This window comes from Oryzias melastigma, linkage group LG21 (genome assembly GCF_002922805.2).
Source record: "Oryzias melastigma strain HK-1 linkage group LG21, ASM292280v2, whole genome shotgun sequence".
Taxonomy (NCBI): domain Eukaryota; kingdom Metazoa; phylum Chordata; class Actinopteri; order Beloniformes; family Adrianichthyidae; genus Oryzias; species Oryzias melastigma.
Genome location: NC_050532.1, coordinates 18,776,407 through 18,793,816, shown reverse-complemented (window position 1 = coordinate 18,793,816; position 17,410 = coordinate 18,776,407). Strand labels below are relative to the sequence as shown.

Sequence of the window (17,410 nt, the reverse complement as noted above, 5' to 3'; positions counted from 1 at the left end):
TGGGTTTATTTTCTTTATTAAAAAGCTCTGAGCCAAACATGGAGGTCATGATTCCTGCCGTTTAAAAACACAAACGAATCGCCATCGCGATAAGAATTTGCACACGCTGCGTGACGTGACACTGGCAACCACTTGAAGACGGAGCCCTGGACCCGGAGCTGTGCTGAGGTGTGAAGAGGTTTGTCCCCCCAAAAAAGCATAAGAATCGTTTTTCTTTCGGTGGCAGCCGCTGCGTGCACGTCGACGGTCAAACGCCACACCAGTCGGATGGTTTCCCCAGTCAGCTCGAGCGGTTGACGGCGCGTGCACCTACAAAAAAAAAAAAAAAAAAAAAGTAGCTTGATGAGTATCCAAAGTAGTGGAAGTTTGGAGGGGACGCCATCTTTGGTCCCTGCTCTCCACGTCCCCAACACGGACTGTATCTTCCGACAGCATACCACGGCGGTGGTGAAGCTTTAGAAAGGTATCGTATTACGATTTTAACACGCTCGTCCCGTCTCTACTCGGTCCTGTCGGTCAGTTAGCTGAAAGTAGGGGGCAAATGGCAACAGAAATATCGAGCAAATCTCGGTGGCGAACGCTGTTTTGCTAGCTAACGTTACAGTAACTCGTCAGCTTCAAAGTCCATTGAGGCTGTTTGGCTAGCTGGTAGCAGCGAAGTCAGGACCATGTTTTAGTGTCCAGGCCAGTGCAGTAACCTCAGGACAAACGATGACGATAAATCTTTACTGAGATGTTAACGTTGCAATCGGCGCATCCCTCTATTAACATGCGGCCGCTATGGATGCAAATAGCTTTAAAACAAGTCAGGTAGAAACAGTTAATTTTAATTTAGACGAGCATATTCCTCACAGTCCTTTGTGTATTGATTGTGTTGTTTACCTCGCATCCCTATATATGCAGGTTGATATTTACCGTGTTATCGGTGCGGACAGGCCTCGACTCATGCATTATTTCTTTAATGTGTGCAAAAACTCCCCAACAATTCAAGAGTCTTGAGTGTGTCATGTAGCTGGAGGTGCCATTTTAGTGGGTGCCTATCCTTGCTTGACCTCATCTCTTTATTCTGTGAGCAAAGCTGTTTGTGTAGATGCTCCCCTCCAACAAATCCGGTGGGACACCAATGGGGTTTAGGACGGCGCAGCATGCTAACTAACAGTTATCACTTCATCTAAAAGGACGACTTTTCGCCTGTCAGGAGTTCTCCCCACTATAATGGATGATTTCCCCCCTTCGCTTTAGCTGCTGATGTGGCTCCTCCATCTCTTTTGTATTGTCAGCTTGTCATACTCTGATTGACATGTGACGGTAGTCTCCCATCAGCATGCCACTTATAATTAGGATATACACTGCATAACTCGTCTTGCATCCAGTTTAAGTTGTCAGCATGATGTAAATAGTTCACCCACAGATTATTTTATGTTGTTGTTGTTGTTGACAGACTTAAGTGTCAGCAGCCATAAGCAGGTGGTCACTTTGCTGAGCAGCATGGAGTTAAAATGACATCCACAGCAAGAGGTGTAAGGGTTCAACCGCTAGCTAGTGCAGGGGCTTGAAAAAGGGTAAGTTATGCATTGAGGCCCTGGTGTTTGAAACAAGCAAACCCTTGAGAAGCAGCACATTACTCCTGTCCATATGCTGAGTGGAACTGGCACAAGCATCCCCAGTGAAATGGATAGTGTTGTTATGGATTCACGTTAGCAAGAACAAGACGGTACAGAAAAAGCAACAAGGGGGTTTTGTTAATAAACTATAGCTGGTCTTGGGGTCTAAATCCTTTTTTTTTAAGATGTATTGCACACATTCGACCTGGTGATCGAGAAGGGTAAATAAATAACTTTATGGTTCGATAGAATTCAAGTAAAGCACTTTTGTTTTGGAAGCGAAGTAGATCATTTTATCTCTTTGTAGGTGGAACGTTTGCTTTTTTGAGCTAGATGGTTAAAACTATCAGTCAAATAAACAAATCAATTAATTTTTTTTCATTTACAGATATCCATTAAAATAAGAAAGGTGACTATCTCTTGGCCACATGGACCAGAGGAAAGGTTAAGATTAGAATTCAGTTATTACAAGTGACCAACAACAACATTTATCTTAAAATACGTGCGGGCAACACAGCAATGTGCATCTTGGTTGTATTACTTGTGGCCAACATGAATTTCCATCAGTTTTTATGCTTACATAAATGCATGCGAATGCAGTCCGCCTTAAAGTAAATCTCCCTGTTTATGCTCAGGAAGTGATGTTGAACGTTCGTTGCCATTCTTATATCAGCAAGTTTTATTTATTTGTTTTTACATTTAGGGAGATAAAATATTTCTGGAGCTGAATTTCCTTTCAAGATAGGAGAGTTTCTTTTACTAATGTGGTGTAAAACTGGTTTAAAATACTGTGTTTTATATACATTTCTTCTGTCATGGATGATTATTTTTCAAACCTAAACACCTGTTTAAAATGTTTAAGAATAATTTCTTTTGGCCCCCTTTTTTTTACATTTTTCAGTGAATATGTTTTAAGTAAACATTAACATTTCTAAATTATTTGTCTTAACTTGAGGGAGATCATATTTTTGATCTAGTTTCCAGGTATGCAAGGGACTGCCTATGGAAAAATCCGTTTTGTGTGAAGCTAGACTTTTGTGTTTGTAAACACAAAGATAATCCTCAGAGCTAGCATGCTGCGCTCTAGCCTTTGAAAAGAACCGTCTCTCTGCAGCGGAGCGTCAGGCACCTCCGAGTCTGCAGCAACCATGAAGTTGATGGAGCTCCTTTGTCATTCCCACAGGAGAACAGTATTCAACATCGCCTAGCGATTGTAAACATACCTTCTTCTAGACTCTTGATGTCTGAGGAGCTGAGGAGGCTTTAATCAATCTTATCCTTGTGTTACTAAAACATACTTTGAATTGTTGGTGATCCATCCAGGCACCATGGAGGAGCTTCACAGCCTGGATCCCAGGAGGCAGGAGCTGCTGGAAGCACGTTTTATGGGCGGGGTTGGTGGGAGCACAGGAGGCAGCACCTGCAGCACAAGTGCAGGTACCAAAGTAAGTATCAACGAAGCCCCGTCGAGAGCTACAGTTTGTGGTTACATTAATAATCAGAAATGTTTACTCTGTTGCTTTTCACTAAAGAAAGTGAAAAATATCTTGTTTTTCTCCAGGGATTGACCAATAATGAATGTTCAAATCAGAGCTTTGGAAGTCTAGGATCCTCCAGCGATAAGGAGTTAGAGGTAAATCTTTGCTTTTGATTTGAAGCCTTTTCATCAAATAAACAATCCAGTCTTTTTAGTATACAAGATTCCTCCTTTTTGTTTTTTTGTGATGTTAAGAAAGTCGGTAATGAGGCACATTTTGAGACCATTTAAAGCTAATATTGTTTGAAATGAGACTATAGAGAAAATTGGCATTTTTATTTTTGGAGTGCATGTTTAACTTTTTTTCCAGATTATTTCCATGTACTTATAAATAAAAATGGGCATTGATAAGCTTAACCTCTTCTTTCTGTCCTACATTGGGGGATGTTGATGAAGTCTTGGAATGTCAACCATGATACTGTTTGGCTAAATTGTTCAAGGGACAAATACTGGAACAGATAATAGTGCTGCATTTGAAGCAGATTTTTTAGAACAGCATGGTTCTTGTGTCCCGGATAGAGCATCAGGCCAGGGTTTGATGAATGTTCAGAATGCCTTTGTTGTGTCTTTTTCAGACTCCGGAGAAAAAACAGTCTGAAGCAGCCAGAGGCAGAAAAAGGAAACCTGAGACCCAGTCAGAGAGCAGCCAAGGTGAATGTTTTGAACTCTTATTTCATACAAAGTATGATATGTTTTAAATGTAAACACTCCTCCTTCTTTTTCTTTAATAGGAAAGTCGGGCGTTCGAGGACCCAAAATAAGTGACTATTTTGATGTAAGTTTTCAGAGTGGCATTTTAGGAGGAAATTCTTGTCAAAGTTTAATGTTTGTGAGGTAAAAGGAAGGTGCTGATGAATGAATCTTCTTACAGTTCCAAGGTGGAAATGGGTCCAGTCCTGTGAGAGGTCTCCCTTTAGTGCTGCGCTCACCCCAGAACTCACATTCCCACTCTGCTCAGGGCACCGCTGTGAGACAGGACAACACTCATATTTAAACCCCTTTTCTTTGATTATCCTTTTTCTGGATCCCAATTAAAAACAAAATCTTCTCTTTCAGGTTAGACAAAATTGTTCATCTCCCACCTGTCTGTCGTTTGGGGACCACATAATGCATCCAAAGCATCTAGCAGCCAAATTTGTCCAGGTGAAGCACAACTGTTGATAATCTGATATCAAATTTAAGATCTTGAGAGTCTTTAGTTCTTAAAAAACTTTTTTTTTCTCCTTTAGACTGACCTTACAATGCTGAAACTGGCTGCTCTCGAAAGCACTAAGAATTTAGACCTTGAGAAGAAAGAGGGCCGAATAGATGACTTACTAAGGGTGAGAAAATAATTCTGTTTTCATACCACCTGCAAACCTATTTCAGAGCAAATCAAGGTTGATTCTGGCTTTCCTTTTCTTTTCTAGGCAAACTGTGATCTCAGGAGGCAGATAGACGAGCAACAAAAATTACTTGAAAAGTACAAGGAACGTTTGAATAAGTGCATCACCATGAGCAAGAAGTTGCTTATAGAGAAGGTAAGCATTTCAAAACCTTTTTCCTTTTGAGCACACATATGTGCTTTAACATGCAAACATGTGTTTTATTTTTTAGAGCACACAGGAGAAGCAGGCCTGTCGAGAGAAGAGCATGCAGGACCGACTACGTTTAGGCCATTTCACTACAGTGAGACACGGAGCCTCATTCACAGAGCAGTGGACCGACGGCTACGCTTTTCAAAACATTGTCAAGTGAGGACATTTTTAAGACTGTATTACTCTCTGCTGGGCTTATTTCATGCTAAATTAGTGTACAAGTATAAACTTTATTGGGCAAAGAATTGGGTAAAAAAATAGGTTCGGTCTCCTTTCACTAAGACTTTAATCCTACATGTGGACCACAAATATGCAATTCTAATTTTATATGAATAATAAGTACTTCTATAAACTTTTTTTTATATTTACCATGTAATTATTTTCAAAAATTGCTGAATAAATGTAAATATATTTAAACTAATCACAGATCCCATCCAGTTATGATGTAAATGAATTTTTAGAGTAACTTTTTGAAAAAGGATTAATTGGTTTATACTTGTTTTTTTTTTCTTTTGGCAGGCAGCAGGATCGGATAAACCAACAGAGAGAAGACATTGAAAGGCAAAGAAAACTTCTTGCCAAGAGGAAGCCTCCATCTTCCAGCAGCTCCCAAGCACCAGCCACAAACTCTGAGTCTAAACAACGCAAAACCAAGGCCGTGAACGGAGCGGAAAGCGATCCCTTTCTGAAACCCAGTCTACCTCAACTGTAAGTTCTGGCTCGCGCGCTTGTTGAATCAGCAGTTTCGTAAACCAGGAAAGCACATAAAGTTTTGTATTGCAGCCTGTGTGGGCATAAATGATGACATGGACCAAACAGTTTGGTTTTAAGCTAAAGTTTTCGCTAAATTTGTCTCTGTGGTAAGGCTGACACTGGCAGAGTACCACGAACAGGAAGAGATCTTCAAACTGCGACTGGGACACCTGAAGAAGGTTGGTTTCATTTGATTAATGTTTAAAAATATAAATAAATGTGTACCAAGTCAGTCTGTAATATTTCCTTCAAAGCTATTTATCCCTCTGATGTTCCATTGATTCCCAAACCATTTACAGGAAGAAGCTGAGATCCAGGCAGAGCTGGAGCGTTTAGAGAGGGTCCGCAACCTTCACATTAGAGAGCTGAAGAGAATAAATAATGAAGACAGCTCCCAGTAAGTATGAATACATCTCTGTGACGAATGATGCATTTATACCGGTACATGATGTCCACTACTTTTTTTCAGACTAAGATTAAATGGCACAATGACTGAAATTCACCTTAAGATGTGAAATTAATTTCATTTTTTCTTTTGCAGATTCAAGGATCACCCAACACTGAATGAACGGTATCTGCTCCTGCACCTTTTAGGAAGAGGCGGCTTTAGTGAAGTTTACAAGGCAAGCTGTGAAGAGGAAAATAAAGTGCAACTTAATTTGGAATGCTGTGAAAAAACAATTTTTTCCTTGTATTTATTTGCACAGGCTTTTGACTTGATTGAACAGCGATATGCTGCAGTGAAAATTCACCAACTCAACAAGAACTGGCGAGAAGAAAAGAAGGAGAACTATCACAAGTATGTGAGCAGTAACACTGGAACGTTATTATTCATAACCCACAGCACCTTCATCCTCCTAAATACTGTCCTGTCCACAGACACGCATGTCGAGAGTACAGAATACACAAGGAGCTGGACCACCCCCGGATCGTAAAACTTTACGACTACTTCTCATTGGACACAGACACGTCAGTTACTACGGTTCAACTCTCCATTTCTCTTCATATATATAATGGACTCAGTATTTATCTGTTCTCCCCGCAGGTTTTGCACCGTGATGGAGTTCTGCGAAGGCAATGACCTGGATTTCTACTTGAAGCAGCATAAGCTAATGTCAGAGAAAGAGGCGCGCTCCATCGTCATGCAGATAGTCAACGCGCTCAAATACCTAAATGAAATCAAGCCTCCCATTATTCATTATGACCTTAAGCCAGGTATGTGGACGACAAATATCTTCGAAGGATCCCAGTTTTAATGCTAACGTGGATCCATTTTCAAGGGAACATCCTGTTGGTGGACGGCACGGCCTGTGGAGAGATAAAAATCACAGACTTTGGTCTTTCCAAAATCATGGATGACGACAACTATGGAGTGGATGGAATGGATCTGACATCACAGGGCGCAGGAACCTATTGGTGAGAAGCAATACTGGAAAAATAAAAAATTACGTGAGATTTTTGCTGCTGCGGAAAGTTGTGACGTTTTTTATTCCTCCATCAGGTACCTGCCACCTGAATGTTTTGTGGTCGGTAAAGAACCTCCCAAAATCTCCAATAAGGTGGACGTGTGGTCAGTGGGCATCATTTTTTTCCAGTGTCTGTATGGAAGGAAGGTAAGTAGGTTTCATTTTCAGTTCAGATGGATTTATTGTTGATTTTAAGCTGAAATACTTCCCGTTTCTTCAGCCTTTTGGCCACAACCAGTCCCAGCAGGACATCCTGCAGGAGAACACCATCCTCAAAGCTACAGAGGTCCAGTTCCCCGTGAAGCCCGTCGTCAGTAACGAAGCCAAGGTAAAGCGGCGTCTCTAATAATTATAATAATTTCCATCATCTGGTTCCTTTTTAAACACTATTGATCCACCTCTAGGCCTTCATCAGAAGGTGCCTGGCGTACAGAAAGGAGGACCGGATTGACGTTCACCAACTGGGAAGTGACCTCTACCTGCTTCCTCACATACGAAGATCAAGTTCGTCTGGGAATCTACAGATGAGCGCGGCTGGCTCGGGCCTAGCCTCCTCCAGCATAATCTCAAACTGACACTTGTTAGAAAACATGTCCGGACAGCAGACTCTCAGAGGCTTGGACTTAAAGAAAAGGAAAAGTCACACAGAACTTTCGAATGACCTCCTGACCTGTACCGAGCTCCGCTTGTACAAGAGGGCTTTCAACAACCGATGGACAGTGAAGGGACGTTTTAAGGACACGGAGAAACGGATCGTTTTAAGGGTCCGGCGAAAGCACTGAAACAGACTATGTACCATGAAGAAAATGTGATTGGACGCTCTGTCAGATGGATAAAGCCTTAAAGGGCCGAAGGGAGATTCAGGAGCCCGCAATTTAGTTGAAATATTTTCCTCCAGGATGCAAATGACTCCGCTGCTAGAAGTGAATTTACTGTGAGAAGACCGTTAAGTAGAACTGCAAAGATTTTTTTTCTTTTTTTCCCTCCCCCTTGATTTGGGTAACTTTTGTTTTCCCCACAAATCTTAGGATTAAATTTGAGTTACTTTAGCCATGGCAAATGTAATGTGTAGCATACAGGTAGGGTGGAGCAGCATACTAAATGCACAAAGTAACCAAATGTAGGAAAAAAAGTGATGTATAAAACCCTATGCAGGAATAATAATTGATCAATTGGAAAGTGCACATGCTGTATAGAGGAATTTTCGGATTCTGAGCTGCAGCATTGATGTGTTCAAAGATTTAAATGTTTCCCAACACAGTTTTGGAGTGGTTTCATTGTGGAGCTCGTTTTATTTTGGGGGTTGGAGAGAATGAAGAGGAGGATGGAATTGTTCATTTATAAGAGATTAAAAATGCCAGGAAACGCCCCCCCACGATTTAGTTTGAAACTGCAAGCATTCATATTAATGAGTTGAAGTAGAAATCTCTGCTCATGTGATTCTGACACACAAACAGGTTATCCTGAAGATTTCAGTCCCTCAAACGCAGCATGGAAGTTCTGTTCCAACTGCACCAAAAGTAGTAATTTACTATTGTGCAAGAATTGAGTCAATTTTAGCTGGAAAAACCAAGCAAATTCATTGTTCTTACTTTAATTCTTTATGAGAACTGTGTAATGTGGCTGTTCTAATCACCACATGTAATAAACTGCTGTTGCAAGTTCAAGTTGCATTAAATATTCGACAAAAAAAGACTCCAAATGCAGCAAAGTAACCCAAATTTGAGATGTTTTCTATACGTTTCTTACATAAGCATGTTTGCAGATGATAATCTCTGCCATTTTCTACTTTTATAATCAATTCATACAGTTGGTACAATTATGGGTTGAATTTTAGGACCTTCATTGCTCCCATTTTAGGTGCACATCCTGGAAATTCCATAAAAAACTGATTATTCAAGGAGAGTGCCCTCTATACCTAAAATATTCTTGGGTTGTAGTGACCCCTGCTGGTTTGCTGCATTACTGCAAAATGACCACAAATGTAAACCAAAAACAAAAGACATTGAGAACATGTTCATGTAATCATTATTGCACTTTACATTTTTTCTGTAGAAACTAAATTACTTCAGAAGTTTTAGTGCAGTGACCAAGTTCAAGTAAAAGCTTTGCTTTTCTCAGAAGAACTTTGAACAGTTTGACCCTAAAGATGAAATGCTGCTGACTCGCACACCTGCTTTAGGAGTTGTGCAAATATATATTTTTTGGCTTTGGTACATTAGACCGCTGACGTTTTTAAAAACTGCTTTGAGTTGTTGAGCAATTTCATTCCGACAGCCTCCAGGATGGCAGCTGAGCAGAGCCGAGACTGCATCCGCTGGATGAGGGCGTGAGAGCCAGGCGGCGGCGGCGGTCGGTCTGTGCTAAGAGGAGTCCACGGTGATGCTAATTGATCCAGATGCAGACATCAGTGGGTTATGGGTTTGGGTCAGTGAACTGTTCATGTGGGCAGAGGTGGAAGTGAGCGTCGCCACTGATTCTGTGTTGGCAGGAACCGCACACACAAAGTCAGAGGGAAGCAGACCTTCACTGCAGACTGCACCTGCCATGCTGGGAGGAGGCAGGAGACCTGCAGGGAACAGAATACAACGCTGCATGTTACTACTGCTTTGGTTTTTAAGATGTTTAACTTCTTTGAGGTACTACATGTAACCCCGATTAAATTCTGAAGTGCTCTCTTGGACTGTTTTAACTCTGCAGTACTGGTGGTCCAACACTAGGGGGCGATATGTTTCTGAGAGACGCCCTTAAAGCTTCTAGCAGGAAGAACGTTTCCTACTCAGACCCCAGTGAGACAACGAGACGAAACGAGACGACACCGAAGGAGAAGTGGCTTTAATGAAAGATACTGCTGTACACAATTCAGCACCTGTTAGAGATACTTGATTGTTTCAAGATTTTCAAAAGTCCGATTTTGAAGATACCGTGGTGAGTTGCAAGTTTAGTTCTGATGTTCGAACAAGCTAAAGTGCTAGCTGTGGAGCAGAGGAAAGCACATGTTTGCTGTAATATTTGTTTTATTTAATAGAAATACCATTTAAGAAAGCAGGATTTTATTTATTAATTTTGAAAAGTATAAGTTTGTCAGATATTATTTAAGAATGAATGTAAGAAGGTTAGCTCGAGTCGGCTAACTGCCTCGCACGTGTGTGCAGGCTGGTTTTTTTCCACCCGTTCAGAGAGCGAGCCGTGCTCTGGAAGATCAAAGCAGGATCCGCGCTGTTGCTGTGGCCTCACCTGTTTTCCTGGATGCACTGCTCCCCACCGGAAGGAGGTTAAGCTGGATTTTCCATTCCTAGGATCTCCCAAGTAACTTTTCTGTTCTCGTTTCAATTGCGCATTTTTTTCTTCCTCCACCGCTGGAGATTACCCCCCCTATTTTTTCCCCCTGAGATCTCAGAGTTTAAAGACTACTTTTTTTTTTGGACATTTATTGCGAATTAGTGTTGGATCCAACATAGAGTCGTTGAGGGTTGATTCGGAATCTGTTATTGTTTCTTGTGTGATTATTATGAAGAAATGTTGAGATTTATTGTTTACCTTTTTTTATGTGTACCTGATATTTTTTTAATTTAATACAGATTCTTTATTTTACATTTAAACTTGTGTTGAGTGTGTCATTGTGGGTTGGAAGGGTGTACTAAGTCAGTATTAAATACAGCATTCCTCCTTCACGAACTTAGCGAATAAACATAAATTCTTTGAGCATAAGTAGCCTCCTACCTAGCGTACAGGTACGCAGAGTTACATACACAACTACGGAACCCCTAAAGGGACATTAGAAAGAAAGAAAAATTACTATTGTGCGGATCGCTTGCTATCTCATGCACACCAGCTACTTTCTCATGCACACGAGTTAGTAACTGGTGCGCACGAGATAGTAATTGGTGCACATGAGACAGTAGCTGGTGCGTGCAAGTTAGTATCTGGTGTGCATGAGTTAGTAACTGGTGCACACGAGATAGTAAGTAGTAGGCGTGACATAGTAACTGATGCACGTGAGATAGTAACTGGTGCGCACAAGATAGTAATTGATACACATGAAATAGTAACTGGTGCACATGAGGTAGAAACTAATCCACGAGATAGTAACTCATGCACATGAGATAGTAACTGGTGCACTAGAGATAGTAACTGGTGCACGAGATAGTAACTGGTGTGCACAAGATAGTAAGTAGTACGCACGAGATAGTAATTTTTTTTATGATTTTTTTTTTTTTACTTAATTTTTTTCCCGATGTCCCATAGGGGTTCTGTACACAACAGAGCTCTTTGGGTTTTTTTTTTCCAACTCCATCACGAAACAAAGCGAAGACTATAGACTCAAGGAGCTGCGTCAAACCCTGATGCATCAGCATTTCAAAGAATTACTGACATAGGCTTGTTTGTAAGATTTTGAAAAACCAACTAAGTGATTAAAGCAATTTTGGTGAATGTACTATAGCACTGAAGTAAGCATCCATGATCATAAATACCATCATTTTCAGTCTTATAACCAGATAAGGCAAACAAAAAAGGACGTCGTTTTATTTTTTTCTTTTGAGCTTTTAAACAGAAAACATACTGAACAGGCCAGACTGTTTTTTTTTTTTTTTTTCAAAAGCAAGCCTCCTTGCAGATACCTGAATGTTGCATTCCTGTTCCGGGTGAAAGTACAGGCCTCACATTTGGCGGATGATAGAAGGATGCACAACCTCCAGAATGAGGCATCAAGCCTGAGAATAAAGAAAAAAAGGGTAGAGTTCTGCTTGTGTAGCTCCACGTCTTAGAAGCACAAAAATATAAATTGAAGCTAGCTAGTAACTTGCAGTGTACTTTGATAATGGGATCTCCAGAAATTACTACTATAATTATTTAAGTTTGATCCAGCAATTTACTAAATCATTTTAAGGGAAAGGTTGATTAGATATAGAAAAAAAAAAATCTGCTTCAAACACAACATAATCGTCTGCCAGACACAATAACCCACCTGTTGGTAGATTTCCCCGCTCAGTGTCCTGATTCGAGCTAACAGATAAAGTTGCAAGAGAAAGCTCTAATCCAGCTGAAGCCGACACAACTGGAACGGTTGGAGTGACAGCAGACAGAGGAACCTGGTGATTAAAAAAAAGAGAGATCTTTAAATGTTGCAAGAGTCGGAAACACTGATAAACTTAGATATTTTTGATGGTCTAGAAACACAGTCACCTCTGAGAGGCCATCAATGGAGGCTGGAGCCACATCAGGAGTTTGTGCAGGGAAGCTTGTCTTGCCTTCTTTGCAAGGCAGTGTGGGTATCCTGTGCAGGTAACCGAAACCAATCCCACATCCAAGACTGCAGAGACAAAAATACAGCACTTGAATACTTTCACAGAACACTTCCTGTGACATTTTATTACAGGGTTACCAAGCCTGGAAATGTCATAAAAAGGGTGATGCAGATCCTGTAACAGACATCATCTTAAGTATAATGTTATTCCAACTGATTCTGCTTCATTCATTTCATCTCAGAAGTAGTTTCCATGCAAGCAACATTGGGAATAAAGCATTTAAAATAATGATTTATGTTCTTTTTAGTGTATTTGTCAGCAAATTGGTGGATAATGGCAGGAATGTCTTTATGTAGTACTTCCATCCAGTCAGGAAAATGAGTGTCGTCCTGTTTGTGGATATGATGCTTATATCCTAATGAGAAAAACAAACATTTCAGACACTATCAGGGTCATTCATGTCCAGATCTTCCAGGTTAGTTTGGAAAAAAGCTGGAAGCCATGAGAAAATAAGAAAAGTCCTGCAATCTTGAATCTTGAAAATGCTTTATTCAGGAACTCAGGGAACATCTAGGAAATGTACTTGTGTTCCCTTTCCAGTATGCTATTATAACATGTCTTAATATCAAAATATTCTGAAATAAAATCTGAATGCTCCTCATTTTGTTGAATACAAACATATCAGATGAGAACAGGAGTTTCTGTTTAGTGCTCCAAAAAAAGAAAAAAAAAAAAAAAGGTGGTTGTTCTTATAATTTGGATTACTTTCCATAATTCTATTGGTGCTTTAATGTCACCATTTTTCTGATATTTTAAACCGTATTTTACCAACATTTTAATACTTGGAAAAAAATAATAAAAATTCAAAATGGGTCATTTCTGTCCAGATTGAGGCTGACGTCTATGTTTTTTTTTTTTTGCAATGCATTGTTATTACAGAAAAGCTCTCTGTGATAGACTGTTCAGTGTGTACCTTTCCTTTACTAAACAGTATCTGGGATAGGCTCCAGCAGCTGTTGCTGGAGCCTAACATCAGACTGGAAATAAATGGATGGGTTAATATTTCTTTCATATTCCTAATGAAATTGGGATGTTCTGCTTGATCTTATTAGCTAATCTGGATAGAAAGGGGGGTTTACTTTAAAAGAAGGCCTCTATGGATTGTTAGCATGTGTGTAAAAATTCAACTATTTTCAGAAAAGGGGTGGAGTTACATTTAGCAGGTGACTCCAATCCTGGAAGCCAAGTACTTTGAACAGTAAAAGAAGTCAAAAGGAAAAATGTTGCACTCATTTTGAAATAGTGGGAATTTGAATAAATGCTTTAAAAAGTCTAAACAAAAGCAACGGTCAGGTTCCAAGGAACCTGAGCCGACTGAATAAGTTAATATTCAAATTGAAAAGTCATTGTATTTTTGACTGACCTTTACCTTGGAATACTCAGAGAGCCTGATCAGCAACACGTCGTTCCTGTTTCGTGAGGGTGTTTTATCTGCCCGACTCTTCCTACTGTCACACCTGTGTGACGGCTTGATCTCAGCTGGTCTGACAGCTCACAGTTATATTAATGGAGTTGTGTGATATGTAAATTAGTCGTAGAAGAGACGCCAGGACCTTTAAGTATCTGATCAGACTGGATTTAAAGTGATGGTTTTTGGTGGATCCAGAAATTTTCAGACGTTTTGTGATGAAGAACAATATTTGACACAAAACGTGATGATAGCCATTAATAAAAATCATTTCTTCATCATACCTGCCCTTCCCACCCCACTCAGAGTTGGGAGTGATGATCACTTCGCGACAGTTGTCTGCGTCTGTGCTGTAAACGTACATTTTCAGCTCCCTCCCTTCATGCGCTTCAATGAGGGAGAATAGATCTTCGCCCTGCTCAAAAAACAAAGATAGTCTGGGTCAGAAAAGCTGGTATTCCAATAAAAAAAAAAAAAAAAAATCAGGGCGAGCACCTCGCTCATGTCAGCATCTGCTCCTATGATGTAGTCCACGTAAGCTCTCAAACCAGCCGAAGATGCAGGAGAGTTCGGCTCAACCTCCTGAGGTCAAACAACCCAGTAAAAAGATTGAACATTCTGAATGAAACAGACCTATGGACTCATACTTAAAAAAAAGTATTTTTATGTTTGAGTCAACTCAAATTGTGAAAATGAAAAAGAATTTCCGCTATTAACTTTTATTTTGAAATAGGAGTCACATTTGCTTCCATCCACACTCACCAAAACATGCCAAACGTTCTCATTGGCTCCCTGGAAGCTGCAGAATCGAATGCTGACACCGAGAAGGCCGCGGCCGCCCCACGTGTTGCTGGGCGTGACGGCGGTCTCCCTCACAGAGAGCGTCTTGCTGCTGTACAGCAGCATCTTCACGGGCCTCTCCACGTTGATCCTCAGCAGCTCCTTAAGCGTGTCGTTATCCCTGTTCTGTTACAGATCAGATCATGTGAGGATACGGCGGATTTCATCAAAGCTGTACACAAAAGAAGGGAAACTTACCAGTCTGGTGTCACAAACCGAGATGATAAAATCAAAGAATGGCTCCAATCCTGCCTGGTGACCGGGGGAATTCTCCTGCACCTACAGAGTAAAGACAGTCAACTTTAATAAACATTGTAACTCCTAAAAAATGTATTTAGGAGGGGAAACTTACACAACGTACAACCAATGTGGTATTTTTTAAACATGAACTTGATTATAGTTGCAACTTTTTTTTAAATAAAAATAATGCCATTATTTGAAATTATTTCTGCTATTTTGTTTTCGTTCTTCCTTATAAAATTGAGGACTAAGCATAAATATAACGCTGCATTAAAGCATAATGCTTTTGGAATCCTAAATAGACCATTTATAAGCAGTTAGAAGGACTTTAATTTCTCACGTGATCAAAAGGTAAAATATCAAACTTATGCTTGGTATAGTTTTTTTTGTAAATAATGTCGACATTTATTTCTGTCTGACTTCTCCTACACACGTTCATATTTTCCTCTGTAAACAACAACTATAAATGATATGAATAAGAAATGCAAAAGTTTAAAGGATAAACTTTCTATACCTTAAATTTAACCAATCTCTTGGAAATTCCTAAATCCTTACTCAAATTTAAACCCATCCACATTACCTCTAAACAAGCAGGAGGAACTTCTAACATCTCCAATACGGTTTCATTCCATTTATGACAGAAAAAAAACCTTCAGTGACTAAATTACCAGATATAAATAGATAAATGCTGAGTTTTAATTAGACTGCATTAAAAATCCTTAAATAGTGTTTGACCTAAAGCTGAACTAGATACTTTTAAGTTAAAATGTGCAAATTTCTACTCGTTTAAGCGCAAATGTAAAGTTAAAAAATATTTGAGTCATTATTTTACCTTATTCTTTTCATAATTTCTTTTTCCGTTGACTCTAAATGTAAGCCAATATAGTAGCAAAGTAAACAAAATGCATTAAGAGTAAATAATTCTTTAAAAAAATATACATTTTTTGTAGAAGGGTCTACTTTTGTGGCTCCCAGATGACTAAAGCATCACTTGAATGTTGTTGCAATGCATCACAGGATGAAAGTTTCACAGTTTTAATGGGAGAAAAGTCAAAAATCTGCAGAGGATGTCTTTCCTTGAATCAGACAGGCGTTGCCAGGTAACATGAATGTGATTTTAAAGGGACACGCCTGTCTTTTTGGTTAGTCACATAGTGGCCACACCGGTTCGTCCGCCGTTGGATGTGGATTATGGCTCTCTTTCAAGAATGGAAGCAGGCATGTTTGACTATAGTTTTCCAATCAATAAAAGTCAAAAATAAATTATTTATAAAAAAAATAATCAGGATTTATGGAGGATAATCCCATCCTGCGCTTGATTGGCGCACAGTCAGCAGAGCTCCATCGCAGCGCTGCACCAAATGACAGCTCACGTGGACATTTACGCACATTATTTCTTGGGATCCACGCGGATTCGCGTTTCCTCATCCGCGTGATTCCTCGAAGCATCACTCCGCGCTCGTTCGCCGCCTGAAGGAGCAGCTGCGCTCCCGCGCGCGTCTCACCTTCAGGACGTGGTAGCCCTCGCTTCCTCCGCCCGGGATCTGGACGCTCGGGGAGCCCCCCATCCTCCCCTAAACGGGGGAGTGGAGAGAGAGAGAGAGAGAGTCCGACCGGGTTCGCCTGTGCTGGTTATCCGTCGGCTCTGCGCCAAATCATGCCGAGGTGAGACTCCTGCCTGCGGTTCCTGGTTTCCTTCAGCACTTCCTGTGGCGCAACCTCCCTCCTCCTCCTCCTCCCATCACAACCGCATCTCCACAATCACGCAGGAAGCGCCGCACACTCTGCGGAAGCTGTTAGTCCAATTGATACCAGCCCAGTTCCATTAAACATTTTAGTCACAGAATATTCATTTGTGTGCCATTTTAGTTAAATAATGTTAAAAAAAACTCACAGATCATTTTGAATCTGTTAGCTTTAGTTTGTTTTGATTTTCAAGATTTAGTTAAAACAAGATCAACTTTTGCAGCAAACAACTAAAAGGAAACACAAGGAAGCGCAGTTTATTAAACAGTTAAATGAACCTGATCTTAATTAAAGTCACATTTTAACAGTTTCTTAAAAACAAGATTATTGTCCTAACACTTATAATGCCAACAATGACCACACTTTTTACATTTATAACAAAACATCCAGAGTGTTCATTAGAAGTGTGAACTTTTAACATTATTCATACTTTTTTGTCTATCTGGATTATTAAAAGTAAATGAATTAGTCAGTACAGAACAATTTCTCATAGTTGTTGTCTTTTTTTTTTGTCTTTTTTTGTCATTTGTGTATTTTCTCTAAATTTCTAAAAACATACATAATATACAAAGTTTTTAGGGAGCTTCATGAAACCACGACTTTTGATTGGAAATATCCTTTTTTTTGTTTGTTTTGTGTAATCAAACAGAAAGAAAAGCATAGAAAACCTTTTTGAGATTCTATATGGTGTACTAAAATTTTGGAACAGTTGTCTTTAAGGTGAACAAAGGCAATAAAGATAAATAAAAATAGATTAAAAATTGTTTTTTTAAAAAGTGGTTCAGGGCTGCAGTTTATGAAAGAGACATTTATTTTATTTAGAATACATTTATTTATGCGTTATTTTATGTTTTACATGACACATTAATTGTATTTACTTGGTAAAAGTTTTATTTAAAAGCTTCTGTTTAAAACTAGATTTTTACAACA

At 39.7% G+C, this 17,410-nt stretch overlaps 2 protein-coding genes and 1 long non-coding RNA gene across 5 annotated transcripts; 2 read left to right on the top strand and 1 right to left on the bottom strand.

Annotated features, from left to right (window-relative positions):
• Positions 1-21: 21 nt before the first annotated feature.
• tlk1a (tousled-like kinase 1a) lies at positions 22-8,210 on the top strand. 3 transcript variants are annotated; one of them, XM_024285839.2, is made up of 21 exons: positions 22-178; positions 2,928-3,049; positions 3,166-3,237; positions 3,717-3,792; positions 3,873-3,916; positions 4,013-4,108; positions 4,198-4,284; positions 4,371-4,463; positions 4,551-4,661; positions 4,738-4,874; positions 5,238-5,426; positions 5,584-5,650; positions 5,771-5,868; positions 6,013-6,094; positions 6,179-6,270; positions 6,351-6,440; positions 6,517-6,686; positions 6,752-6,887; positions 6,973-7,084; positions 7,158-7,265; positions 7,342-8,210. In XM_024285839.2, exons 2-21 carry the CDS (start codon positions 2,933-2,935, stop codon positions 7,510-7,512), a joined length of 2,148 nt encoding a protein of 715 aa, XP_024141607.1. In that variant the 5' UTR covers positions 22-178; positions 2,928-2,932; the 3' UTR covers positions 7,513-8,210. The 3 variants fall into 3 exon arrangements, with proteins under 3 accessions (XP_024141607.1, XP_024141608.1, XP_024141605.1); XM_024285840.2 differs by having other exon boundaries at positions 27-168; XM_024285837.2 differs by lacking the exon at positions 22-178 and adding an exon at positions 308-463.
• LOC112154714 (Golgi reassembly-stacking protein 2) lies at positions 7,914-16,323 on the bottom strand (the record flags this gene model as incomplete). The annotated part of the gene is given in 9 exon segments (XM_024285841.2): positions 7,914-9,506; positions 11,560-11,652; positions 11,907-12,030; positions 12,125-12,251; positions 13,939-14,069; positions 14,150-14,236; positions 14,417-14,620; positions 14,693-14,773; positions 16,240-16,323. Coding segments are annotated over 9 exon segments (1,116 nt in total). The 3' UTR covers positions 7,914-9,300.
• LOC112154715 lies at positions 9,567-10,686 on the top strand. The gene is made up of 2 exons (XR_002920694.2): positions 9,567-9,865; positions 10,093-10,686. It is a non-coding gene; the product is annotated as an uncharacterized LOC112154715 (long non-coding RNA).
• Positions 16,324-17,410: the final 1,087 nt, after the last annotated feature.

Coding starts and splice junctions, on each gene's coding strand:
- tlk1a (XM_024285839.2), top strand. CDS start 2,933: ATGGAGGAGCTTCACAGCCTGGATCCCAGGAGGCAGGAGCTGCTGGAA. Junction 4,662..4,737: donor AGAAGTTGCTTATAGAGAAG/GTAAGCATTTCA, acceptor TTTATTTTTTAG/AGCACACAGGAGAAGCAGGC. Junction 5,869..6,012: donor AATAATGAAGACAGCTCCCA/GTAAGTATGAAT, acceptor TTTCTTTTGCAG/ATTCAAGGATCACCCAACAC.